The sequence below is a fragment of the Macrobrachium rosenbergii genome, chromosome 13 (assembly GCF_040412425.1).
Source record: "Macrobrachium rosenbergii isolate ZJJX-2024 chromosome 13, ASM4041242v1, whole genome shotgun sequence".
Classification (NCBI taxonomy): Eukaryota; Metazoa; Arthropoda; class Malacostraca; order Decapoda; family Palaemonidae; genus Macrobrachium; species Macrobrachium rosenbergii.
Genome location: NC_089753.1, coordinates 3,818,717 through 3,846,520, shown reverse-complemented (window position 1 = coordinate 3,846,520; position 27,804 = coordinate 3,818,717). Strand labels below are relative to the sequence as shown.

Here is a 27,804-nt window from a genome sequence, read left to right as displayed (position 1 = left end):
ATCCCCCCTTAGCACAGTTAAACAAGAAATACTGTGACTTTCGTCGTCATCAGAAGAAAAGGGAAAAAATCTATTTATTGAATCCCATAGATAGTAGGACGATATCCACCTGAGTAGAATAGGACTGAGTAAAGCCTATGTAACTTGGATAGCAAATTCTATTTTGTTTTACAGTAAATTTGAATATCTTATTTTAATCTGATTGTAGAAATGATTATTTTTATATTCAATTTAATGCTTTACAGTTCTCTTATAAATTATGTGATTTCCCAAGAAGCATGTGTTAAGAGTCCTCGTACATATATTTATTTTTGCCTTAGTTTAGCTAGAGTTGGGTAGTTGGCCGAGATTATAATGGAATCGAGTCTATAATTGAATAAACTAAACGAATCGAGTCTATAATTGAATAAACTAAACATCTCAATATACGCACAAGGAAATACAGAAAATCACTGATGAAGACAGAGAGCAAAACAGAAAAGGAGCAATAACAAACTAAGCGATCCCAGAAGCCGAGTTTGACATTGAGATCTTGACCTAGCCCCGTGACCTCTTGCGCACCATAACAACAACTGAACGAAAAGTCTAGATAAGTAAACAGGAAACATTATGGACGAAACTTGGAAAAATTATACCAGATTTCGGCATTGAATGAATACCCATATATACGAAGACTCTGGAAGCAGTCAGTTGGGAAAAGGCATCAGGGCAGGGGTGTGTGAGATGTGTGGAGAAGTGACAGTGAAAGCTCAAAGAGTCTTGTGAACTTATATAAAATTTCTGAATGCCAATAGTCTAAGTAAAATTCTAAGTCCAAGAATTTTACAACAAGTCTTTTAAGATAAAGACTTGGTCACTACTACGCACCAAAGAGTGGAAAGTTTATATACAGTTTGAAAACTAAAATAAATGTGTTTAAGGGGAAACATAATTTTTATTTAAAACAAGATTTTAATAAACACTTGTGAAATTTGCAAAGATGGCCGACATCTGAGCATGATAAATGTAAGCTCCAACATAGTTAAATATCGAGCAACTTGTTGCTACAGAAGTGAAAGCACGCAGTACAAAGACAGTTTTCAAGAAGCGAATACCTTCCCCACTGTGCATATACATTTTATATCTCAGGTATGGTATAATACAATATAATAACAACTGATAAAGTTGCTGAATAAAAATACATTAATGATGATAAAACCATGGTAGGCTGTGCGTAAACACAGGTAGGCTATCGCATATCATTATCACGAGAGAGAGAGAGAGAGAGAGAGAGAGAGAGAGAGAGAGAGAGAGAGAGAGAGAGAGAGAGAGAGATTTTTATAATTCGTTACAAATATGGGGGATAAAGGTAAATAATTGCCTTTTGCATAAAGTTTTCATTTTGAAGTATGATGGCTTTTGTCTGTAAGCATACTGAGTGTTTACAGTTATCTGGTGTTGACAAGGTTAGGTGACGAAGGGTATGGAGTTGCCCCTGAACACCTGTACATTTTCTTACCCTTTTCCTGATTTCCCCATTATCTGATGGGCCCTTGGCACTATTAATTCAGATAACTGAAGGAATATTGTACTCAGAAACTCCTTCCTTAACTCTGTTGGTACTAAGCAGTACTACAACACTCAGAACTGACCCAATATTTTAAAAAATAATTGTTCATTTGTTGTTATGAGTCAAAGGGACACATGATTACTTCAACAAAGATAATGGAGAATACTGATATGTAATTTCAAAATACAATCCACCACTTCTGAATGCTGTGAAATACTTAAGATGCACACATAAAGACTACAACAAATAATTTTAAAGCAGCTACATGCCTGTATTCTGTAACACTTCTTAATTTATATTAATGAAATTAATATTTTTAATATTCACCATAAAAATTTAAAACCTTACCTTGGGTCTTGCAAGTTTATTAAGAAGATCTCTGTAGTGCTTAGTTCCCATGACGACAACATTATCAAATCTACCTCTCTCACCAATTTCAAGACAATCACTGTAAAGATAAATGGCTATATTGTAGACATTAAAAACAAAAGCTCTGAGAAGACAATTAACCAAAATATAAAATTACTAAATTTTCAGATACTGAGATGGTTTGCACATATGAGTAGCATTTGGGGAGATGTACAGTGCTCCCCCATTTTTACTCGGGGATAGGTTCCAGAATGTAACGCAGAAATGCAAAAATCCCCTCTAAATATGCTTATAACTGCCAAATACCTTGTACCCCTTAAACTAAAACACTTATAACAGCCTATTTTAACATTTCACTCTTAATTTGATAGTTCAAACAAAAATATCCCTTAAATTATCATACTAAAACAATTAAATACCATTTTAACAAAAAAACACCCCAAACCATCATCCAAAAACAGCAAAAGTAAACCTTACATTACAGTACTGTACTTTCCTACTACTGTTACTCTTAAGTATGCTAAATACACTCCTAAAACCCTTATAACTGCCTACTTTAACAGTTCATCACTAAACCTGACAGTTCAAACAAAAATATACCTCAAACTATCATCCCAGAACACCCTAATATCATAAGTCATGTTGCAACATTAGGTATACCACCCTACAACTGTTACTCTTAAGTATCCCCTATCATTCAGACAAGTTTTCTTTGGCCTACGTAACTTTGCATATCATTTTGTGCATACTATAATGCACTGGGCATACATTTAACGTATGTAGATATTTTCCTGTGTTGTAAGATGATTTTGAAGATATTTTCTGGGTTCGACCTGTGTCACCCGGTGAAATTGGTTCCATCAAGCACATTTCTAGGTATATCAATTGCTAAAAATACCAGAGAAAAAGCTATCGAGAATGCTGGGGTTACTACCCCCAGTTCGCTCATCTATTAATTAAAAATAGATGTCGGTATACACAAAGGGTGAGTGTTGCCACTGCCACAGGCCTCTGCCCTGTAGAGATCTCCAATCTCAAAATCCCGGAAAGTGAGGGGCCGTCGCATACCCAACGCCCATCATCCGGCCAACCAACACCTCAGCCGCCATCTTAGCCTCATTCCATCTTAGCACGCTGGTAAACATTGCTGTGTCTTTCCCTTGTGCTGTTATTTTGCCAATTTTGCAAGTGCATCATGTCTTCCATCCAGGAATCTTCTTCTTCCAAGTTGAGTACCATCTCCTTTTGGGGTTTTTCTTATAGAGGCTTCCTTGTTGACCTTTAATTTGATAATTACGAGGTTTAATAACACGGTGCGGTCATCCGCGATCGCTTTGCCTCGGCCATATTGGACCCTTAGTCTTCATATGGTTTTAGCAGTGAGATTCTACTTATATTTTACACTGTTTTATAATTTTGATATATTGTTAGATATTCTGCCCCTTCAGGGAGTTCTTTTTGGTGAATTGTCCTTTTGCTGGTGGGGGATGAAGTGCCCGTATCATAACTGTTCTAGGCTAGTATTGGAGGCTTCCCCCTCCCGCCTTTCTGATCATAATATTCCTTTTCCCTGGGCCCCCTTCCTCTGTCGGCGAAGGGATACATTCTCCAAGATGGTACTGTTTTGCTCATGATCTTTCCTGATGTGTACGGTGATGGATGACTTGTATAATTTTGGATTAAAAATGTTTTTGATTCAGCGTTAAGGTCGGCCATTTTACATATCACCCGCGTTCAACAAGTCGCGAGTTGTTTGGCCCTCTCGACAGCACGAGTCTTTTATATATTATAAATTTCTGTGCATTTATATTTATATGTTTTATATTTCACACATCATTTGGTTAACTTTTCTTAGTACTTTAAGTCATTTGATGGGTATTCTGGCCTAGCCCTCTCGTCCGCAGTCGGAGGGCTAGGCTAGTTAGGTTAGGCACCTTTCTGACACTCATGCTTCCTAGCTCCCCTGACCAGGTCGTTTTGAGGCTTGGAGGGAGGTGTTGAATGGTTGAGAGAGTTCCTCGTTTTCCTGGCCCACCTGATCATGCCGTCATGTTTTTGGAGGGTGTTATTAGGCTTCTGAGACCTCCCCCTCCCCTGTTTTAGCCTACCTGTCCAGACCAGTTGGGTTTCGGGAGGTAGGTTGGAATAGTGAGGGTCTCCTCATTTCTTAGCCCCTCACCTGACCAGGCTGTCGGTGTTGGAGGGTGGGGCCAGACCTTTTGTGGAATTTCTCTCCCCCCCCCCTTCCATACCTCTGTTAACCTTCTCCCAAGTCAAAAAATTTTGACGTTGGGGGTGGTCTGGGGTCGAAGGTTGCACGATCTTTTTCATGTCATTAGCCTAGCCCTTCCTTACCCATTCTTTAGCATTTGGCGGGTGTCCATAGTTTCTCCCTGCGCGAGGGACGTTGGTCTCCACAACCGGCACCCCGTAGGGAGTTTCTTTAGGTGTCCAGGGGGTGTTTGCCACAACACCCGGCCACCGCTTTTCGGTCCCCTCCACTTTGTTATTTCCTCCCTATTCCTTAGCATTTGGCGTGTGACCTTGACTTCTCCCCGCACGTGGGACGTCGATCACTTATGACCGGCACCCCGTGGGGAGTTTCGGCCGGCGTCCAGATAGTGTTACCCACCTATCTGGCCTCCACCTTTCAGTTTCCGCCATTCTGCTAGCGTTTCGTTTGTTCGCTTTCCGCAGTGCTAGCTAGAGCATCGAACACAGGTCCAGGGACACTATCTTGACTTCCGCTAGGTTCATTCTCCGCCAGGTTTGTCAGGTCTCCCGTTGTTTTTATACATGTTACCACTCCGGTGGGTATGGTTTTCGGTTGGTTGGCGCTTTCCACTACCTGTTCCCCGCCACAGGCGTTGAGAGTTGAGCCAGTTTTGAGGTCTCCTCTCCGCCTCTTCCGCCGCTACCATAAGTATGAGGTAACGGGATTTCCGAGGCAACCAGAGCGGAGTATCATAACCAGCTTTTCTTTAAGTACTTCTGTTTACATAATTAGTTGACCATTCTGTAGCATTTCTTTACCATACCACTGCCGGACTCCGGCGGTGTTTATTTAATTATAATTATACTATATTCATATTATAATTGTTGTATGATGCATGATCCTAGGTTAAGGTGTACTGTTACTGCCGGACCTGCTCTGGCGGTCCTTAACTTATCGTTATTCATGTATTGTATATTATCTTTATTCTGCCGGAGTTATCTCGGCCGGGTTTCGGATTGACTGTAAGCATGCTCCATCACCCATATTAGGTTAAAGCATCTATCTCCGTCGGACCTACTCCGGCGAGCCTTAACTAGCATACTCATGTATCATCTATCCACTTACAGATGGTACACTGTCAGGAGCCTGGGTGTACGGCGGTCCTCCACCAACCCTGCGGCCATGTGGTGTGCCGCTCCCACTCCGGCTGTGCGGTTCGCGTCGGGGACCTGATCGTCTGGCACCCAGACGGCTGTGAGTTGTGCTACGCTCTTTACGAGCAGGTGTTGGATGAGTCGGTAAGCTTCAAGTCCGCTAACCTTTAGTCTCATTTTGACTTCATGGCTTATATTGATGGACAAAGCTGTTGGAGATTGTTTTAGTAAGCCTTTCTTCTCTTTCAGTCTGACCGTAGTTCCCGCGACTCTTCGCTGTTGACCCTGAAGGTCTGGGTCGGCGGGTTTGGGGGGAACGTCCCATCGGGGAAGCCTTACATCTTGTCAGAGGGGATTTGCAATCTCCTCTACCCCGGCGCCCGGATCTCAGCCGCAGTTCCAGCGGAAGTAGCCGTCCCCTTGATTGAGCAGATCCGGGAGGAGACGCAGCCCTCCCAAGACGACAACGTATGCGAAGAGGTGGCGGCCATCAACATCAATCTGGAACCCATGAACGTCGAGCCGGACCACCAGGTAGAAGGTAGGGGGGTAAGTGAGGCAGGGGGAGCGAGTTCCCTTTTCAATTCTCCTTCTTCCTCTTCTTCTTCATTTCAAGGTTTCCCAAAATCTTCTTACCTTGAGGACAGATCGAGGTCTACTGTCCCCAAGGTGAAAACCTTGAAAACGAAGGGCTTATCTAAGTCCTCTAGGCCTCAAAGGTCTAATCCTGTAGCTCCCTCGAAGTCATCACGGGCTCTTAGTCCAGTGGCTTCTACTAGTAAAGCTACTCCCCCTGCCAAGGGGTCGAGATCCAGGGCGGTTAAGGGGAGTCCCCCTCAACCTAACTTTGACCCTGAGGCTTTTGCAGAGTTTCTCTTGCAGAAGCTTGACAAGAAGGTTGAAGCCAGGATGAATGACCTTTCCTCTCAGCTCGCTTCCGGGCTTGAAGACTTCAGATGATTCTTGGAAGTCTTTAGCTGAGAGGATGCAGAACCAGGAGAACTTGCTCTCGGGTTTATGCGCTCGGAGTGGCGGCACAGATCACGCGATTCGGATGCATCCAGTCTTCCTCCCTTTGATAAGGGTAACCCTTGGCGTCTGGCTCTTCATGCCCCTCGGCATGAAGATACTCTCACCATTGAAGGCTTGGGTACCGCGGGTTGGAAGAACTGGAGTTCTTCCCACCCGACCTGGTGCCTCCCTACCCAGGCTACGCCAGACTCACGGAAGAAGCTTGGATCAGATCAGACAAGGTCCCGAAGAAGACTGTCATCTTTCCTAGGGACCAAGCCCAATCCGCCTTGACGCGCACTCTCACGGAGTGGGAGGCGGAGAATACTAAGCTTACCCCCTTCAAAGGGACCTTCACTATGTTCTCGTTGGGTGATGCTGTCCCTACCCCCTGCATGACTAAGGTAGCACTGCTGACTAGTCAGGCAGGCATTGAGGGTAAGCCGCTACCTCAACTCTGGGAGACAGATCCCACTTCTCTTGTCTTCCCCGGAGATTCGGAATTTTGGTTGGGAGCTCCGGCCACGTTCACGGTGGGCAAACTCGACCCTGAGTGCACTTCATCCCTGTTCAGTGAGCAGCTTCCCAAGATTCCGGAGGCTCTTCTAAAAGCTGAGTTCGAGGCCAGGTGCAGGTTGAGTCGCTCCCTGCATTCCTTGTGTCTGACGGAGGCAACGGCGGTGACCTACAACGAAGAACAACTCTTCCAGGTCCTAACCAAATCCCTGTTGGCGGGATTCCAGGCGGACCTGTACGACTTTATAGTGGCGAGGATGAATTGCCGAAAGCACATCTTCGCGGACGCCACCATAAGGCATGAACCCAATAGGCTCATGAGGAGCTCTATTTGGGGCGCCAATATTTTCCCTGAAGTTGAAATTAACAGTGTCCTGGCGGAGGCAACCAGGGCAAATCAAAGCCTCCGCTCCCGCTGGAGTCTCCCCTTCAAAAGGAAGGCCACCGAGTCCGCCGGACCTCAAGCCAAATCAGGGAAAAGGTTCAGGAGGTACAAAAGACCTCACACCCAGACTATGCTGCAGGCTGTACCGGTCTCCCAGGTCAGTCAGCCTTCAACTTCAAAGGCCCAGCCTCAACAACAGTTTGTGCTGATGCAGCCTGCTCAGCATACCCTTGCTTCCCCAACCTTCGTGACATCTCCGGCTTTCAACGCCTCGTTTGAAAGCCAGGGGGCGTTTCGAGGCTTTAACAGGAATGCAAGGGGAAGCAGAGCCAGAGCCTCCTTCAGAGGTAGGTCTGTGTCACGTTCCCTCTCTCGAGGGAGAGGAAGCCGAGGTAGTAGAGGAGGTAAGCCCTCTCCTGCCCAATGAGTCTCCTCAGGTAGGCGGGAGGTTGTATCTTTTTCGGGACCGGTGGACCTTCAGTCCGTGGGCCCACAGCATAGTCTCCAAAGGTCTGGGATGGAGCTGGAGCAGAGGTCCTCCTCCGCTAGTCAGATTCCATCAGTCCCCATCCAAAGCCCTCCTGAACTTTGTAAAGGACCTGCTTCAAAAGAGGGCTATAAAGAAAGTGAGACACCTGAAATTCCAAGGCAGACTGTTCAGCGTTCCGAAGAAAGGCTCCAGTCAGCAAAGAGTAATCCTAGACTTGTCTCGTCTCAATCTTTACATTCAATGCGACAAATTTCGCATGCTTACAATCTCGCAGGTGCGGACCCTACTTCCCCGTGGAGCCGTCACCACCTCTATAGATCTTTCAGACGCCTATTATCACGTCCCAGTTGCGAGAAATTTCTCTCCTTACCTAGGATTCAGACTAGGAAAACAAGCTTACTCATTCAGGGTCATGCCATTCGGGCAACATAGCGCCCAGAATCTTCACCAAACTGGCAGAAACAGTAGTTCAGCAATTACGGTCCCAGGGGATCATGTTAGCCGCATACCTAGACGATTGGATAATTTCGGCATCCAACGCCGAGGAATGTCGGAAAGCAACAGCCATAGTGATCAACTTCCTGGAATCCCTAGGCTTTCAAATAAACAGGAGAAATCCCGCCTAGTTCTGGAGGCTCGATTTCAGTGGCTAGGAATTCAATGGGATCTGGACTCACACAAACTGTCTCTTCCGCCAGCCAAAAGGGAGGAAATAGCCAAAGCCACCAGGCAGTTCCTCAAAAACAGGAAAGCCACTCGTCATTGTACCCAGGAAAGAGTCCTAGGTTCTCTTCAGTTCGCATCTGTTACAGACCTGCTTCTGAAAGCCAAACTGAAAGACATAAACAGAGTGTGGCGGAGATTTTAGGCCAACAACAGACTCAGAGACAAGGTGTCCCTAATTCCACTGGTGTTGAGGAAAAGACTTCGACCATGGTCGACAGTCAAGAGTCTATCAAGGTCAGTACCCCTCCAATTTCCTCCTCCATCATTGGTGATCCACACGGACGCTTCCCTGACCGGGTGGGGAGGGTATTCCCAACACAAAAAAGTTCAAGGAACATGGTCAACTATGTTCTGCCAGTTCCATATCAACATTCTCGAAGCAATGGCAGTATTTCTGACTCTGAAAAAACTACGTCCATCCAGACAGATCCATATCAGACTGGTACTGGACAGCGCAGTAGTGGTGCACTGTATAAACAGGGGGGGCTCCAAGTCGAGCCGGATCAATCAAGTGATGATAGCAATTTTCTCCCTGGCAAGAAAACACCGTTGGCATTTGTCAGCCACCCATCTGGCAGGTGTCCGGAATGTCATTGCAGATTCTCTGTCCAGGACAACTCCGCTGGAGTCGGAACGGTCTCTGGACAAAACATCATTCGAGTGGGTTCGCCGTCAGGTACCAGGTCTCCAGGTAGACCTGTTTGCCACAGAGAGCAACCACAAACTTCCATGTTACGTTGCTCCCAATCTGGACCCTCTTGCTCACTCCACAGATGCGATGTCAATAGATTGGAACATGTGGCAGAAAATCTATCTGTTTCCACCAATAAACTTGTTGATGAAAGTTTTGCACAAGCTCAGGTCATTCAAAGGTCAAGTGGCCCTGGTGGCACCCAACTGGCCGAAGAGCAGTTGGTTTCCTCTTCTTCTAGAGTTGAAACTCCAGTGTATTCAAATCCCCAGGCCAAAGTTGACTCAAGCAGTACAAACTCGGACTGTGTCAGCTTCCTCAAGAATTCTAAATGCCCTGGCTTTATGGACTTCATGAAATTCGCAGCTCAGAGAGATGCTAATATTGATCGTGTTAATACATTGTTCTCAGAATCAGATAAAAGGGACTCTACTCTCAGACAGTATGATTCAGCAGTTAAAAAGTTAGCATTATTCCTGAAAGAATCTGAAGCTAAAGTAATGACCACGAATCTTGCAATCTCGTTCTTCAGGTCATTATTTGAAAAAGGACTGGCCTCTAGTACTATTACTACAGCAAAGTCGGCTTTAAAAAAGATATTTTTACATGGTTTCAATATTAACTTAACGGACTCATATTTTTCATCAATCCCTAGAGCATACGCTCGTTTGAGACCAGCAACCCGTCCACACACGTTTTCCTGGTTCTTGAATGACGTACTGAAATTAGCATCGGACACTGATAATGAACAGTGTTCATATTTGAGTCTGTGAAGGAAAACGTTATTCTTAATTAGCCTAGCTTCAGGTGTCAGAATTTCTGAACTGTCCGCTACCCGGTAGTTACATATAGCTGTCGTCTTTTGACGTCACGGCAGTATTCAAATTTCGCTAGCGCTTAGCGTTACAAAGGTGATCCCTCTACCCCCGCCCTCTATCGGGTATCGGGAACCGTTCCAAGAACACGTCATAAGTTTTGCCCAACTGCCCAGGTGAGGGGGAGGAGGGAGGGTTATGATTATGTAACTACCAGGTAAGTATAAGTGAAACGTTATTTTATCATAAAAATGTCATTTCATTTTCACTATACAACTTACCCGGTAGTTACATATAGCTGATTGGCACCTTGAGGAGGTGGGGCACTGGCAGCTAATAAAATTCTTGGAATTATCTACTTGCAACAAGTTAGACATAGGTTCCTTACCTTTAAAGGTAGCTGACTCAGTGGTTACTGCCTCTGTAGTCTGCTGGCCTTTATATTGTGCCGAGAGGATATAACAAAGGGATCCGTGTGTCGGACACAATAAAAAAAACAGTACCTGCCGTGAGAACATGGCTGCGTGCGGACAAGTCTGATGCCCTTGATCAGGGCGCAGTACAACGAACAACAAAACGAGGATCACCTAACATTACCATAAAACCAATACCAAAGATTAAAAACTGGAAGATACTAACACATCATGTATCTCCAGGCAACCTTTTAAAAAAAATTTCACGGGGACCCCAACACCAAGGTGAAAATGTTAGTTAAGGAGCGGACTCCTTTTCACACCTCCCCAACACCGTGTCAGTCGCAATAAAGGGCCCCAGCGTACTGCACTCTTTCGAAAACAGTTTGCAACGTCCACTAAATAATGCGATGCAAACACTGACTTGCATCTCAAAAGGTGGACTTAACCAAGTCCTTCACAGATAAGTTTCTGCTAAAGGCTACAGAAGTCGAAACCTTGCTCTAATCTCGTCTTTAACAGATAAGTTTCTGCTTTTACCTTAAGAATACTCATCTCGAGTCAGCACAATGCTCATGAGCTTCTTTTATCAGGCTTCTCAAAAAGAAGGAAAGGGCATTCTTAGAGAGAGGCCTAGAAGGATCTCTAACCGAGCACCAGAGGTGGTCACTGGGACCTCTGAGCTTCTTCGTTCTCTGAACATAGAACTTGAGGTACCTCTCGGGTTCTTCGGGACCGACCAATTGGGAAAGGTCCTTAATTTCAAACTCTCTTGGCCAAGGTCTAGACGGGTCTTCGTTCTTGGCTAAGAAACCAAGAGTAGACATACATACTGCCTTCCCCTTAGCAAAGCCTACTCTTTTATCTATCGCATGTAGCTCACTTACTCTCCTGGCCGTAGCCAGAGCTACCAAAAAAGAGTCTTTTCGTGAGATCCTTCAAGGAGATGTTAGCCATCGGTTCAAAGGACTGAGACCGTAACCATCTCAGCACTACGTCAAGATTCCACGCCACTGGTCTCTTCTGGTCCCTCTTTGACGTATTAAATGATCTAATCAGATCTGAAAGGTCTTGACTCAAAGACACTTCAAGACCCCTATGTCGAAAGACCGAAGCTAACATGGCTCTATACCCTTTAATGGTAGGTACAGCAAGCTTTTTCTCTCTGTGGAGGAACAAGAGAAAATCGGCCATCTGGGCTATAGACGTCGAAGAAGAAGACACGCCTTCTCTTCGACACCAGGACCTAAACTGTGTCCACTTCGCCTGGTAAACATTGTCAGAGGATTCTCTTCTTGGCTTCACGATAGCTTCGAAGCCTCTCTTGAAAAAGCCTCTTTTTCTGATGAGTCTCCTGACAGTCTGCAGGCGACAAGATGAAGAGCGGACAAGTTTTGGTGGAACCTCTGAAAGTGCGGCTGTCTGAGTAAATCTGGTCTCTCTGGCAGAAGTCTCGGAAAGTCTGACAGTAGGTTTAGAAGGTCCAGGAACCACTCCTGGACGGCCAGAATGGAGCCACCAGAGTCATCCTTACGTTTCGATGGCTTGAGAACTTCGAGATGACTTGCCGCAGGATCTTGAACGGGGAAAAAGCATAAAGGTCCAGGTCCGACCAGTCCATGAACATTGCATCCACGAAAACCGCTTTGTTGTCTGGAACTGGAGAGCAGTAAAGGGGCAGCCGAGTCGTTTTGTCGGTTGCAAAGAGATCTATGAGCGGACGTCCCCATATCTTCCAAAGCTCCTCGCAAACTAGGGGATGTAAAGTCCACTCGTTGGATAGGACCTGGTTCTTTCTGCTGAGAAGGTCCGCTGCTACATTTCTCTCCCCTTGAATGAATCTCGTTACTAGTCTGGTCCCGATCTCCTCCGCCCAAACTAGTAGCTCCCTCGAGGTCTCGTAGAGGGACCACGAGTGAGTGCCCCCCTGTTTCCGAATGTATGCCAGAGCGGTCGTGTTGTCCGCCTGGACCAAGACACATTTGCCTTCCACTTCTTTTTGAAAGGCTAACAGGGCTAAGTGAACTGCTTTTAGTTCCTTTCGATTGATATGCCAGTTTCTCTCTTCTCTTTGCCACTGGCCCGAAACTTCTTTTGTCCCCATAGTCGCTCCCCAGCCCTTGTCCGAGGCGTCGGAAAACAGAAGTTAGGTCTGGGTTCGGAAGCTGAAGAGGAAGTCCTTGTGACAGCCTTCCTTCTGACCTCCACCAACGGAGGCACTCCTTTATCTTTTCCGAAATGGCAAATGTGAAGGAGTCCGGGAACTGTTTCCTGGGCCACTTCTCTTGCAGGTAAAACTGCAGTGGTCTCAGGTTTAAAGCGCCCCAGTTTACAAACTTCTCCACTGAAGTTAAGGTTCCCACGAGGCTCATCCATTCGTTCGCGGAACAAATCTTCCTCTGCAGAAAGTCGTCGATCTTCTGCAGGCATGAGGCTATCCGTTGGTTGGACAGAAAAGCCTGAAAAGTCTGAGAGTCCAGACTCACTCCCAAATAGACAATCTGCTGACTGGGAGTAAGGCAAGACTTCTTCTTGTTGATAATGAGGCCTAGAGACTTTGTTAATTGAAGAGTCTTTGATAGGTCCTCCAAACAGCTCTCCCTCGAAGCAGCTTTGAGCAGCCAATCGTCGAGGTACATGGAAACTCGAATTCCTTCCAGGTGAAGATGTCTGGCTACTGATAACAGGACCCTTGTGAAAACTTGCGGGGCTGTCGACAGACCAAGCAGAGGGCACGGAACTGATAAACCTGTCCCTCGAAGACGAACCTCAGGAACTTCCTTGAATCTGGGTGTATTGGGACGTGAAAAAGCGTCTTGGAGGTCTATCGAAACCATCCAATCCCCTGATGTAAAGACGCCAAGACCGACTGAGTTGTCTCCATGGAGAATTTTGTCTTCTGAACGAAGACATTCAACGCACTCACGTCCAGGACGGGTCTCCATCCCCCTGATGCTTTCGTAACCAGGAACAGACGATTGTAGAAACCTGGAGATAGAGGGGCATGAAGCAGTTCTATCGCTTCCTTCTCCAGCATGGCTCGGACTTCTGAGCGAAGGGGCGTCTAGTTTCGAGGAGTTGTGCGAGTACGCCTGTAAAGAAACTGGAGCCTCCACTAAAGGAGGTTTGGAAAGGAAGGGGATGGCATATCCTTCCTTTAAAACTTGGATCGTCAAGGGTCTGCCGAGATCTGTTGCCACTCTTGCCAGAACCTTTGCAGTCTGGCTCCTACAGCTGAATGGAGGACAAAGGTTCATTTCTTCTCTGGGGCCGTCGAGGTTCTAGGCGTGGCTTTGCCTTTTCCTCTGGCCCTGCCAAAAACACGTCTAGAGGATCTTCCTTTATACTGTCCAAACGAGAAAGCAGGGACGAAACACCGTGCACAGAAGCGGTAGAAAGCACAGGTCTTTTCGCTTTCTTGGCAGACTGCAACAAAAGATCCTGGGTTGACTTCTGGGCTAACGCCTGGGAAATTGCAGCAACCAACTCTTGCGGAAAAAGATGTGCCTTGTTTAAAGGAGAAAACAAGAGAGCCGACTTCTGGTTTGAAGAAACACCTTTTGCTAAAAAGGAGCACCAAAGTTGCCTCTTTTTGAGAACCCCTGTCGTAAATAAAGAGGCCAGTTCTACTGCACCGTCGCAGATGCCCCTATCAATGCAATCCACTACTCCTACCACATCATCCAAGAGCTCAGAAGGAAGATTAAAATCCTTAATCTTCCTGGCTAAGGCCGCAATCGCCCAGTCCAGGAAGCTCACAATTTCAAGAGTCCGAAACACGCTCTTGAAAACTTGATCCAGTTCGGAGGACGTAAAGAAAACCTTCGCAGAATTAAGTGCAGTCCTCCTACTGGCATCCATGAGACTGGAGAAGTCCCCTGTGCGGAGGCAGCCACACCCAGGAAAACATTTCCCCAGTCTCATACCAACTCGGTTACGGAAGGAACGACGAGGAGGAGGAAGACAGAAGACGTTCTTTCCCAATTTCCCTCTTCTCGGCCAGCCAAGCATCCATCTTCTTAAGGCCTTTCTTCGCAGAGACGGACAGGACAAGTTTTGTAAAGTCCGAAGAAGAAACAAAAGCCTTGTCCCTCTTGTACTGGGACCCAGGAGACGGAGGAGCCGCAGGCGAGAACGAATCAGGGAAGTTCTCAATAAAGAACTTCAAGAGCTTCTTGTAAGAAGAGAGTTGCGGAGACTTCTCCTCCTTACACTGCTCCTCTAAGCCCGAGAGGAGTTCGTCAGATACTGGGGAAAAGTCCAGCTGGACAACGTCTTCATCCAAGTCCCCTTGAACTGAAACTTGAGTTACACGAGCGGGGGCTGTAAGGCTCGTGACATATTCTTGCTGTGTCACCGAAAGAGTTTGAGCCTGTTGAGGAGCCATCGGAGGCGCAAAAGGAGGCGCAGATGGTACAGCAACCAAAGGTGGCGCCAAAGGAGGAGCAGTCGGTACCACGATGACAGGTGGTGCCAATGGAGGCGCAAGCGGCGGCGCTACCGGAGCGGCTGAAAGAATAGTCGAGGCGGGAGCCGCTGGCATCACAGGAGGCGCAAAGGAGGCGCAATCGGCACAGCAGCCAAAGGTGGCGCCAACGGAGGCGCAACGGAGGCGCTACCGGGGCGACAGAGCGAGTCGAGATTGAGGTGGGCGCCGCTGGCATCGTAGGAGGAGCCAAAGAAGAGACTTGACTTTTAGACAAAAGTTGTAAAATCGAGTCCAAACGGGCGTTAATTCCGTCAATCACAAGCTGTTGAGGTCCATCGAATGCTGGAGCAGGCGCCACAGGAACAATAGTCACAGGAGTCGCTGGCGCCAAAGGAGCAGACCTCTCAGATGCAACTGTCTTATAAGGAGGATCAGCCCGAAAACGAATGAGACGAGTCCGACGAAGAAAGCCTCTCGGTTCTGCCCAAAAGCTACAGGAAGGGGTAGGATCCTCCAGAAGAGCCTTCTTCTTAGGAATCTTCAATGGAGAAAGCAGACGAGACCTCTTCAAAGGTCTAGAAGAGTCGCGAAAACGCCATCCTCTAGGAGGGAGGAACTCCAACTGGATCCACTCGACACTATCCGCTCCTCACCTTTTTTTCGGTGGTGAGGGCCAGCAGCCTGGGAAGCGGCAACAGGACTGCTTGAGGGGGCAACTGCTCGGGAGCAGGTCCCACTCACCTCCTTTCGGCTTTCGGCATGCCTTCTCCCTGGAACCTGGGAGCCTGACAGGGCCTAGACCTGGGAGCGTGAATGGGCCGAGAAGCTACCTCCTCCACAACACTTACACAAGGCACAACACTTGCATTATCACTGCGGTCTACTAACCGCTGCAAATTGTCCCCCATTTTCTGCATGGAAGACATAAAAGCATTAAGGACTGACACGGTATCAGGATTGGGAGAAACGGTGTCGGGGGCAGGTAAAACTACAGGAACTACAGGGGAGCAGGGTTAATAGGGTTTACAAAAAACCTCTTGACTACCTCCTGACCTCGAAGACCTAGAAGAGGCCTTCCTAATCCTATCTTTTCTAGCTTCTTCATGTACTTCCCCAAAGCACTCCAGTCAGACAAAGTTAGTAGTTCACACTCGTTACAAGTCAAATCAGCAGAACATTTTTGCCCCTGCATGAAAAGCAAGAAGTGTGCGGATCTAAACTAAGCTTAAAAAGCCTGGTTTCGCAGCCTTTGCTGCAAAACCGGATACCACTAGAACCTGAATCAGACATAATAGTCTAACTAAGTATAACGCTCAAGCAATAACTAGCGCCAGCAAAAACAACAAACCGAGTACTTCACCAAAAAGGAACTAAGTTCGAATTGTTGAGAAATACCACCAGCAGCAGAACCGTATTACCGGTTCGGCACGGCAAAAACTAATGACGTGTTCTTGGAACGGTTCCCGATACACCGATAGAGGGCGGGGGGTAGAGGGATCACCTTTCGTAACGCTAGCGCTAGCGCGAAATTTGAATACTGCCGTGACGTCAAAGACGACAGCTATATGTAACTACCGGGTAAGTTGTATAAGTGAAAACTGTATTTTATTAAGCAAGCTAACCTGGATTCAGTACCTAAGGTTCACGATATCTGAGCAGTGGCCACCTCCACTAATTATTTTTATAATATGAACTTTGAAGATCTTAAAAAATATACGGGTTGGAAATCACCATCAGTATTTAAACGCCACTATCTTAAATCTCTAGAGGCCCTAAAATTTTCCACAGTGGCTGCAGGAAGTATTGTCCCTTCCACCCTAGATTAACCTATGCAATCTTAGTTATCCTGTCCCTTTCCTCTCTCGCCTACCTGCCTCGTTTACTTACCTTGCCGTCTATACTTAGGTCAGGCATACTTCACAGCCTGACTCCTGACCATGATGTGTATTACCATTGTTCCCTTTTGTTAGCATTTAAGTGTCTTGGTATTAACCAATGTTTTGGGTATATATGTTCCATGTTATTGACCATGTCTTATCCTGTATTTTTAATCATGTCCTATTTTTGCTACTTGGATAATTAAACTCAGTAATTACTGATAGTTTTATTTATCTCCATCACAGTAGTTGTTAGGGGTTTCACCAAGCTTTGTATGATTCTCTGTTACGATTTCACCGGGTGACACAGGTCGAACCCAGAAAAGGGATTTTGACAACGGAAAAATCTATTTCTGGGGGAAGACCTGTGTCACCAGGTGACCCACCCCTATTCTTCTTTCCCCCCCTGAATGACATACCAAGCTTGGGGGGGGGTGCTAACCTGGAATGAGGCTAAGATGGCGGCTGAGGTGTTGGTTGGCCGGGTGATGGGCGTTGGGTATGCGACGGCCCCTCACTTTCCGGGATTTTGAGATTGGAGATCTCTACAGGGCAGAGGCCTGTGGCAGTGGCAACACTCACCCTTGGTGTATACCGACATCTATTTTTAATTAATAGATGAGCGAACTGGGGGTAGTAACCCCGGCATTCTTGATAGCTTTTTCTCTGGTATTTTTAGCAACTGATATACCTAGAAATGTGGTTGATGGAACAAATTTCACCGGGTGACACAGGTCTTCCCTCAGAAATAGATTTTTCCTTTGTCAAAATCCCTTTACTGTACAGGTGCATATTTTAGGATAGTACTAGTGCTGTATCGAGCTTCTAAAACATGCGGGTAGTCTAGAATGACGGGACACGTACCTCCAAACAGAATTCTAGGTTTGTTACGTTATGTTAGTATTTTTGTGATTACATATAAATACATTTATGATAAAAAAATGATTAATTACAGTAAGTTCTTGGTTTACGTCATTCTGTGGTTAGTCCTCACCATCTCCCATAAAGTTATTAAAAAATTCTTGTGTCATCATTCTTTCACTCTTTCAGTATACATATGAACTGATTATATAGAAATTCATGTTTGAGACATAACAGAAAATCTGATAGTTGTTTGTACATCTTTGTGATCAGGGAGTAACGAACAGACAGATACTGCTGACTCGCCAAATGCCATACGATCCTTGGGGTTTAGCGTGGGTAATGCAAATGAGTGCCATACATCGAAGACCCTTATTGGTTCCTTTCAATTATAAGAGACCAACTGGCTGAGGTCTATGACCTAAACAAGTTCAGTTTGAAAAGTTGAAGATCATTAGGGGTTTAGCGGTCATTGGGCTAGGAAGCGCGTCTGAAAGACGGTCATGGCACATGGCGCCTTGGAGCACCTTCCAACTATAATTGCATAATTAAGTAGCATAATATTAGCAACAGGGCCCTGTGTAACTATAAGGAAAATACACACATGTTAATTGTATCTCACGCATTTCATCTGTACTGGTAGAACCTATAGATGACTGAAAATCAGGTCATATTTTTGGTGTCATTACGCCAGTACACATAATGATTAACAGCATAATTGTGAAGGTGCAATAAACAATGCAAACTCGAAGAAAATTGGCGCGTGATGATAGGAGTGTCAGTACTAGCAGTGCCAGTTTTAACAATAACAGTGCCAGAGAAGAGGACAGTGCGAAAGAGCAGTCAGCGAATATCCAACGTGCATTAAAAGAGTTGTACAAATTAACAAATGAAATAGAAAATAAAAAGCCTGTCGACCCACCCACAATTTCGGCCGACATCACATCGTCCCCACAAGCGCGATCAGTCGTAAAAATAAAAAAACTGCCAGTGCTAGATGGATCCGTGCCTGGGTTTGACAACTCATGCACTGGTGAAGGTTTCCTTTCGATTGAGACCTTCATAAAGTGTATTGAAAATGCTACAGTAGGCTGGACAGATAGAGAAAAAATTGTGCAAACAAAACAAGAAGTGACTGGGAATGCAGCACAGTAAATCAGGAGTTGGGACACCAGTTATTCCTCAGACTGGGGTACTTTTAAACAACACCTTATACAACAGTTTGCCTTACACCGAGAGGGGAAGATGGAGCTAATGGAAGCCTACGACCCCAGGCTAAGAGTGGGAGAGTCGATTTCAGCATTCTGTAATCGCGTTGGTGAAGACTATGAGTCCCTCACCCCTGAAAGAGACCAGACTGTAGATGGGAAAGAAGACTTCTGCTGACGCATACTGAGGCGAATTCTTCCCACCCCCGCAGTGAGATTCATTATTGGCGATGAGAGGCCCTTGCAAGCCTTGCTGCCGAAGATTCAACTTCTGTTAGACCATGAACAATGCCAACAAGCAAGGGGGGAAGGGGGCAGACCACCTCCCAACCGTTTGTTGCAATGGTTAAACAACCTGACCAAGCGAGCCCTCAGCCAGCCTCACCCACCATCCAAGGGGAAACCAGCCGGGAAAAGGACGGTTAGTCGTTGCTGGTGGTGTGGAAGGGAGGGCCACATGAGGGGCCCTGTGCCCCTCTCTCACTGAGCCGCGACGTTGTTTTCGATGCAATGCAACAGACCACCTCGTGAACGCTTGTTAAAAAAACGACGACGGCCAGCAAAACAACGCTCCCCCTACACCAAGGAGAGGAAGGGGAAGGCAGTGTGGAGGAGGAGTCGGGAGGACCCCCAACTACACCTATGCTCATCAGGTCCAAACAACGACCGTGCCCCTGGCAGAACAAGGGACACCTTGTTGGGGAGTGAGGGGAGTCAACCAACCCCTCGAGAAGCAGTGGACAGCCCTACACCAACTGTAGCTGCACCTGCCCAAAAGTTGAGGGTGCAGGGAGAAGAGGTAATGCAAAAGCCTATCGCCCGCCCTCAATGTGCGAAGGAAGTTGCGGTGCCCATTGTGGAAATATGGGTGGGAGAGCGACAGCAAAGGGCGTTGGTCAACACTGGCACAATTGTGTCTTTGTTAGGAGAACACTTTATGACAGGGTCAGTGCAGCCTGTCAAAGGTTGTCTAGTTTTACGTTAGTGATCAGCGTATCATATTAGACAGTGAGTCGATATGCGACCTTGAACCTTGTGAAATAGCAGATGCTTCTCACACACTCGCGACCTTGAGCAGCATGCATCAGGGTCACGGTGAAGAACATCTGGATAGACTCCTGAGAACAGATGATGGGTCTACCCCTGTTACTTATAAAAATACTGTATTGTCAAGAAAATTATAAAGTTATCAAAATGAAATTGCAATTGGCGATGAAACCCGAGGCATAATAAATAATTTTCCTTTTGTTATAGAGACCGGGGATCAACCACCCATAAGATCTAAGCCATATAGAATTCCAGTTTGTTATCAGCGGGAAGTAGAGAACGAAATTAATAAATTAAGGGAACAAGGGACAATTAGAGAAAGTGAATCACCTTTGGCCTCACCAATCGTGATGGTTAAAAAGGGGGTATGGTACTCAAACGGCAGTGCACAAATAGCAGAGAAACTAATTTAAAAAAAGGAAAAAAAAAATAGTGTTGTGAGTCCTGTGAGACACAGAACTTTGAGGGGGGAGTGGTGAACTGATTATATAGAAATTCTTGTTTGAGACATTAACAGAAAATCTGCTAGTTATTTGTACGTCTTTGTGATCAGAGAGTAATGAACTGACAGATACTGCCGAGTCGTCGAACGCCATATGATCGTTGGGGTTTACCGTGGGTAATTCAAATGAGTGCCATACATCGAAGACCCTTACTGGTTCCTTTCAATTATAAGAGACCAATTGGCTGAGGTCTATGACCTAAGCAAGTTCAGTTTGAAAAGTTGAAGATCAGTAGGGGTTTTGCGGTTGTTGGGCTAGGAAGCGCGTCTGAAAGACAGTCATGGCGCGTCGCCTTGGAGTACCTTCCAACTATAATTGCATAATTAAGGCGTCTGAAAGACAGTCATGGCACGTGTCACCTTGGAGTACCTTCCGACTATAATTGCATAATTAAGTAGTGTAATATTAGCAACAGGGCCCTGTGTAACCATTAAGAAAAATACACACGTGTTAACTGTAACTCACGCATTTCATTTGTACTGGTACAGTGAACCCCCCGTATTCGCGGGGGATGCATCCCACACCCTCCCGCGAATAGGTCAAATTCGCGAATGCTTACAATGCCCCTCTAAAAACGCTTATACCTGTCTACCATCAAGGGTCGAACACCAAAGTATGCCTAAAAATACCAGCCTACATCAAATATACATTAAACTATTACCTTATTACTGTATTAATCTTTGAAATGATACTATTAATATAATTTCCAAGCCATCTCAAACATTTGATCATTACATATATACGTATGTACTGTATGGCTTACAGCTGTAGGTGAAAATAATCCAGTCCCCCCTACGCATTCAGCCACATACACATTTTCTTTCATACAGTTATAAGCCGTCCCGTTTTCTTTTCGGGGGGGAACCATTGGTATTTACGTATACAGTATGTAATTCACAAAAAGAGAGAGAGACAAAAAATAAAAAAACGTATGCACATTTTTAAAAATTTAATACTACGTATATTTGTGTACCTGTCTACCATGAAAAGTCAAACACCAAAGTACTGTATGCCTAAAAATACCAGCCTACATCAAATATACATTAAACTATTACCTTATTACTGTATTAATCTTTGAAATGATACTATTAATATAATTTCCAAGCCATCTTAAACATTTTATTGTTACATTTATACGTACGTACTGTATGGCTTACAGCTGTAGGTGAAAATAATCCAGTCCCCCCTACGTATTCAGCCACACACATTTTCTTTCATACAGTTACAAGCAGTCCCGTTTTCTTTTTGGGGGGAACACTGGTATTGACGTATATGTAATTCACAAAAAGAGAGACAAAAAATAAAAAAAATTTATGCACATTTAAAATAATTTAATACTCCTTATATATTAAGATTACTACATACATAAATCATATGGGTATTCACCAACGATGAATGTTGATTAAAGATGATGATGATGAATTAGCTGTGCAGTGCGATGAATGACAATGAAGATATGACTGCACAGCAAAGCAGAGGAGTTACAACTCATTTGGAGGTGCCTCTTCACCTTCAGGAGGTGCTTCGGGAGGCACTTCTTCAGTTGAATTGGGAGGCACAACTTCAGGTGATTGGGGAGGCACTTCTTCAGGCGATTCAAGAGGCACTACTTCAGGCGATTGGGGAGGCACTACTTCAGGCGATTGGGGAGGCACTACTTCAGGCGATTCGAGAGGCACTACTTCAGGCGATTCGAGAGGCACTACTTCGGGTGATTTGGGAGGCTTTGGAGGGGCCTTCTTCGTCCGTTTGATGAACATGGTGATAGGCAGCTGCTGTCGCTGCTTTTCCATGGTGGTGAGGGTTTGATTATAGGGCTCCCATGCTGAATCAAGGATGTTTGAAAACTTTAAGGAGCGTTCCATAAAAGGATCCCATGTTGAAACATACTCCTGCGTATCCTTAATCATTCTCTTAATGTGGGACAGACGTTCCAAAGTCAGGCCGCTCTCCTCTTCCTCCTGCTCCTCCCCTGAACCTGGCGTATCTTCTTCCTCACTAGCAGACTTCGTCAGCTCTTCCAAATCCTGGTCCGTCAGGGGGTCATAGTGAGCCTCAATAAGGGTGCCGATTCCATCCTTGGTGATGTCCTCGAAGCCTTCCCCGCCTAGAATCCTCGCCAACTGGACAGCCTTATTAATGGCCGAATGTTGAATTTCTTCAGGAGAGAAGCCCCTGTAATCATGAACACACTCTGGCCACAACTTGTTCCAGCATGCGTTCAGGGTCTCCTTCTTCATGTCATTCAGTGATCGGCTGATGATGCTCAGACATGTGGCAATCGTGAATTTACGCCAATATTCTTTTAGCGTAAATTCACTGTCACTGTCCATTGCATTTACAAGGTGCTGGAGGGAGTTCCCGGTATAGAGTACCTTGAAGGCATGGATCACGCCCTGGTCCATAGGCTGGAGAGAGGTGGTGTTGGGAGGGAGGAACTCAAACTGGACTTCCTTGTAAGAAAGATCGAGAGGGTGGCCACTAGCATTATCCATAATCAGCAACACCTTGAACTCCATGGCCAAGTCATTCAGGTATTGCCTAACTTGAGGGATGAAACTCTGATGGAACCAGTACTCTGTGAGGACTTTGCTGATCCAGGCCTTAGGGTTATGCATCCAGAACACAGGAAGCAATGCCTTGTTCTTATTCTTGAGGGCCCTGGGGTTTGCAGCCTTGTAAATGAGGCCTGGTTTAAGCATGAAACCAACTGCATTCCCACACATGATGAGGGTAACCCTATCCTTCTGGGCCTTGAATCCGGAGGCTTTAGCTTTGTCCTTCATAAGGTATGTCCGGGAAGGCATCTTCTTCCAGAACAGGCCAGTCTCATCCATATTGAACACCTGTTCTGGATGGTAGCCCTTCTCCTCGATGATCTTCTTGAAGGCCTCCGGATATTTCGCGGCTGCTTCAATGTCTGCAGATGCTGATTCCCCATGCAGAATAACAGACTTTAGGTGTAACCGCTTTTGAAATTGGTGGAACCACCCTTTGCTGGCTTGGAAACCTTGAGGCGCTGATGATGGTCCCGCTTGGGGCTCTTCCCCCTCTTCTTCTGCTGGTTCATCAAAGCCTAGAAATTCCAATTCGCCTTCTTCAACGCCTTCCTCTGCCTGTACTACATCGTTGCCTTCCTTAGCAGTTGATAACTGCTGGTAGAGTTGTTGCCCTTTCTCGCGAATGATGTTGGAGTTGAGGGGCACGTTTTTCTTCTGGCAGTCCTTTATCCAGATTGCCAGAGCAGATTCCATTTTCACAATTGTTTTATCCCGCACTGTCGCAACTGTCTTTGCACTACCGAAGTAGCTCATACTCACAGACTTGCATATCTAAGCCTCTTTCTTCTTGATATATCTCATTGTGCTCTCATTAACACTGAAAAGGCGGCCAACCGCAGCAAAACTTTTGCCTCCCTTAACATGTCAAGAAGTTTCACCTTCTCCTCAAGTTTCATAAGAGTCTTCTTTCTTTTAGACTCTTTGCCAGAAGGCTTTGAAGGAGCAGGGCATTTTTTAGGAGGTATTTTAGGGCCGAATACCGCTGATGCACGAAGATAAAAAATCAAAACGGACCGACGCACAGTTTCACAAGGTAAGATGCTGCGAACTATATGCACAATCTGAGGACGCCGTGGAGCAGTCTCCCAGAATTCCGTGTTCGCGAGTTGGTTGTGAATGTTCAGCCAATCAGCGCCAAGTGAACAGCCACTGAGCACCAAGGAAAATGAATAGTGCTTCTGGATTGGCTGCTTTGTAGATGACAGCCAATAGTGTGTCGAGTATCACTGGTCCCGGGTACACAGCGTCCAGCATCGCGAGTTCTTTATATTTGCAGAGAGGTGGCTTGGGTGAAGGACTTTTAAGAAAAACAAATATATGTTATTGAAATTTTGCTATGTTTAGGTTAATAAATTACAGTACTGTAATATTTGAAAATTAGTAAATCGTTTTTCAACTTACAAAATGTACTTACAGTAGTCATTAACCCTTAAACACCGAGCCTCTATTTACAAAAGTGTCTGTCGTATGCCAGTGGTGTTTGGGAATTAGCGCCGAAGCGGAAAAAAAATTTTTTTCAAAAAATCACAGCACACTTAGTTTTTAAGATTAAGAGTTCATTTTTGGCTCCTTTTTTTCTCATTGCCTGAAGTTTAGTATGCAACCATCAGAAATGAAAAAAAATATCATTATCATATATAAATATTGAAATATATGACAGCGCAAAAAAAAAATGTCATATATAATTGTATACAAACTGCGCTGTCAGCAAAACGATTAAAGCTAACGAGTTATTTTTTTTTTGTTGTACTGTACACTAAATTGCGATGATTTTGGTATATAACAAATTATAAAACGATCAAAGCAGCACAGCGAAAATATTATCACAAAATGATGCATAAATTCGTAACGTGCAGACATAAAAAAAAAGTTTTTTTTCAAAAATTCACCATAAATCGAAATATTGTGCTAGAGACTTCCCGTTTGTTGCAAAATGAAGGTAATTGATTGAATATTACTAGACTCTAATGTTTTAGCTTACAATTGCAGTTTTCGACCATTTCTGTCAAGTTAAAGTTGACCGAAGGTAGAATTTTTTCTATTTATAGTGATTTATATGAAAATATTCCCAAACTGATAAAAGCTACAACCATGAGTTATCTTTTGTTGCTATTCTACATGAAAATGCGCACATTTTCATACATAAAACTTTATGTAACGACTAATATGAAACGGTGCAAACATTACGACAAAGTGATGAAAGAATTTCTGAGATGTTCGGCAGAGTTACCGCGCGGACGTAAGGAAAAAGTTTTTTTTTAAAAATTCACCATAAATCGAAATATTGTGCTAGAGACTTCCCATTTCTTGCAAAATGAGGGTAAATGATTAAATATTACTAGAATGTAAGAGTTTTAGCTTACAATTGCATTTTTTGACCATTTTGGTCGAGTTAAAGTTGACTGAAGGTTGAAATTTTGGCACTTATCGTGATTTATATGAAAATATTTCCAAACTGATGAAAGCTACAACCATGAGTTATTTTTTGTTGTATTCTACATGAAATTGCACACATTTTAATATATAAAACTTTATGTAACGATTAATATAAAACAGTGCAAACATTACGACAAAGTGACAAAAGAATTTCCGAGATGTTCGGCCAAGTTACCTCGCGCGGATGTAAGGAAAAATTTTTTTTTTTTTCAAAAATTCACCATAAATCGAAACATTGTGCTAGTGACTTCCAATTTGTTTCAAAATTAAGATACATGATTGAATATTACTAGAATGTAAAGCTTACAATTGCGTTTTTCGACCATTTCGGTCGAGTTAAAGTTGACCGAAGGTTAAAATTTTGGCACTTATCGTGATTTATATGAAAATATTTCAAAACTGACAAAAACTACAACCATGAGTTATTTTCTGTTGTATTCTACATGAAATTGCACACATTTTCATATGTAAAACTTTATGTAACGACTAATATAAAACGGTGCAAACATTATGACAAAGTGACGAAAGAATTTCTGAGATGTTCGGCTGAGTTACTGCGCGCGGACGTAAGGGAAAAGTTTTTTAAAAAATTAGCCATAAATCGAAATATTGTGCTAGAGACTTCCAATTTGTTGCAAAATGAAGGTACATGATTGAATATTACTAGAATGTAAGAGTTTTAGCTTACAATTGCAGTTTTCGACCATTTCGGTCGAGTCAAAGTTGACCGAAGGTTGAAATTTTGGCACTTATCGTGATTTATATGAAAATATTTCCAAACTGATAAAAGCTACAACCATGGGTTGTCTTTTGTTGTATTTTACATGAAATTGCACACATTTTCATATATAAAACTTTATGTAACGGCTAATATAAAAACGGTGCAAAAATTACGACAAAATGACGAGAAATTTCTGAAATTTTCGCTTAGTTACTGCACGGACGTAAGGAAAAAGTTTTTTTCAAAAATTCACCATAAATCGAAATATTGTACTAGAGACTTCCAATTTGTTGCAAAATGAAGGTAAATGATTGAATATTACTAGAATGTAAGAGTTTTAGCTTACAATTGCGTTTTTCAACCATTTCGGTCGAGTCAAAGTTGACCGAAGATTGAAATTTTTTGCAGTCGACGTACCGTACATCCACTCGGCACCCAACAGACAATTTTAGTTGACGTATGGTACGTCCAGTCGGCATTTAAGGGTTAATAGTAACGAGTTTGAGAATAGAAATTTGCTAACATTGAATCAATGTTGTTGAACCTTACCTGATAAGAGAGCTGCTACAGGTAGATGCTGCCTCTGTTTGGCATTCATCTTATCCACTAGAGGTGAGGCGGTAAAGCCTTGAGGGCCTACTACTACAGTGGGTGCTTTGTGGCAATGGACTAATTTCCGAGGGCTAACAAAGAAAACAAGATGCCCTGCCCAGGGTGCAGTACCACACAAAATAACCTGAGCTAATATAGTCACCATAGCCACCAAAAAATAAATTAAAAACACCAATACCCAACCATTAAAACCACGGACTGGAGGCACTCCAAGTAGGTAGTATTCGAAGGCTCCCCAAAAAACTCACCATCCTAAGCAAGGCGAAGAGATCAAAGAAAGGACATTGCTTTCTATGTCTCCTCTCCCAACACCACACCAGCCACATGAAATGGACCCAAGGTGCAGCACTGATCATAAGTAGTTTCGATATCCCTTAAGTAATGAGATGCAAACACTGATTTGCACTTCCAAAATGTCAATTGCACAATTGACGTGAGGGATAAATTGCACTTAAACGCCAAAGATGCAGTGACGGCTCTTACCTCATGGGCTTTTACCTTGCATGAGGAGAGTCTTCGCTCACCATGGAGTGTGCTTCTGAAATCAAGCTCCTGAGAAAGAATGCCAGGGCATTCTTAGACAAAGGTCCAGAGGGATATTTCACAGAACACCAAAGGTTCCTTGATGCACCACAAATAGTCTTTGTTCTGTGAAGATAAAACTTAAGGGCCCTTACTGGATAGAGAGCTCTTTTTCTTCAGACGGGCCTACTATCTCGGACGGACAAGCTCTTGATTGTAAAAGAACGAGGCCATGGATTCTATGGCAATTCATTCTTGGCTAAAAAATCTAGGGAAAAGGAGCAAACTGCATTTCCCTGAGAAAATTCGATATTTTTGTCCAAAGCATGGATTTCACTGGATCTTTTGGCAGTGGCCAAGGCGACCAGAAAAAGTTTTTCTGGTAAGATCCCTTAAAGAGATAGACTGCATGGGGTAAAAACGTGAACTGGTCAGCCACTTAAGTACCACGTCTAGATTCCAGGACAGCAAAAGGTTTTTCCTTAGGCTTTGCGGTATCAAAAGACTTAATAAGGTTGGACAAATCCTGGTTAGACAATAAGTCCATTCCTTTATGGCGGAAAACTGAGCTAAGCATTGCTGTGTAGCCTTTAATGGTGGAGGTGGAAAGTCATTTAGTGGAGCGTAGTAACAGAAGAAAATCCGCTATTTCTGTTACAGAGGTATTAGAAGAGGAAACGTTATTTCGTCTAC

At 44.4% G+C, this 27,804-nt stretch overlaps 1 protein-coding gene across 2 annotated transcripts in view; it reads right to left on the bottom strand.

Annotated features, from left to right (window-relative positions):
- Positions 1-27,804, bottom strand: part of LOC136844861 (uncharacterized) — a 302,711-nt gene that overhangs the window by 152,735 nt on the left and 122,172 nt on the right. For both annotated transcript variants that reach the window (XR_010854988.1, XM_067114105.1), the window contains exon 3: positions 1,898-1,997. Coding sequence is in view for 1 of the 2 variants with exons in the window: in XM_067114105.1 (XP_066970206.1) it covers positions 1,898-1,997 (100 nt within the window). In the remaining variant the exon portion in view is untranslated. The remainder of the gene's footprint in view (positions 1-1,897; positions 1,998-27,804) is intronic.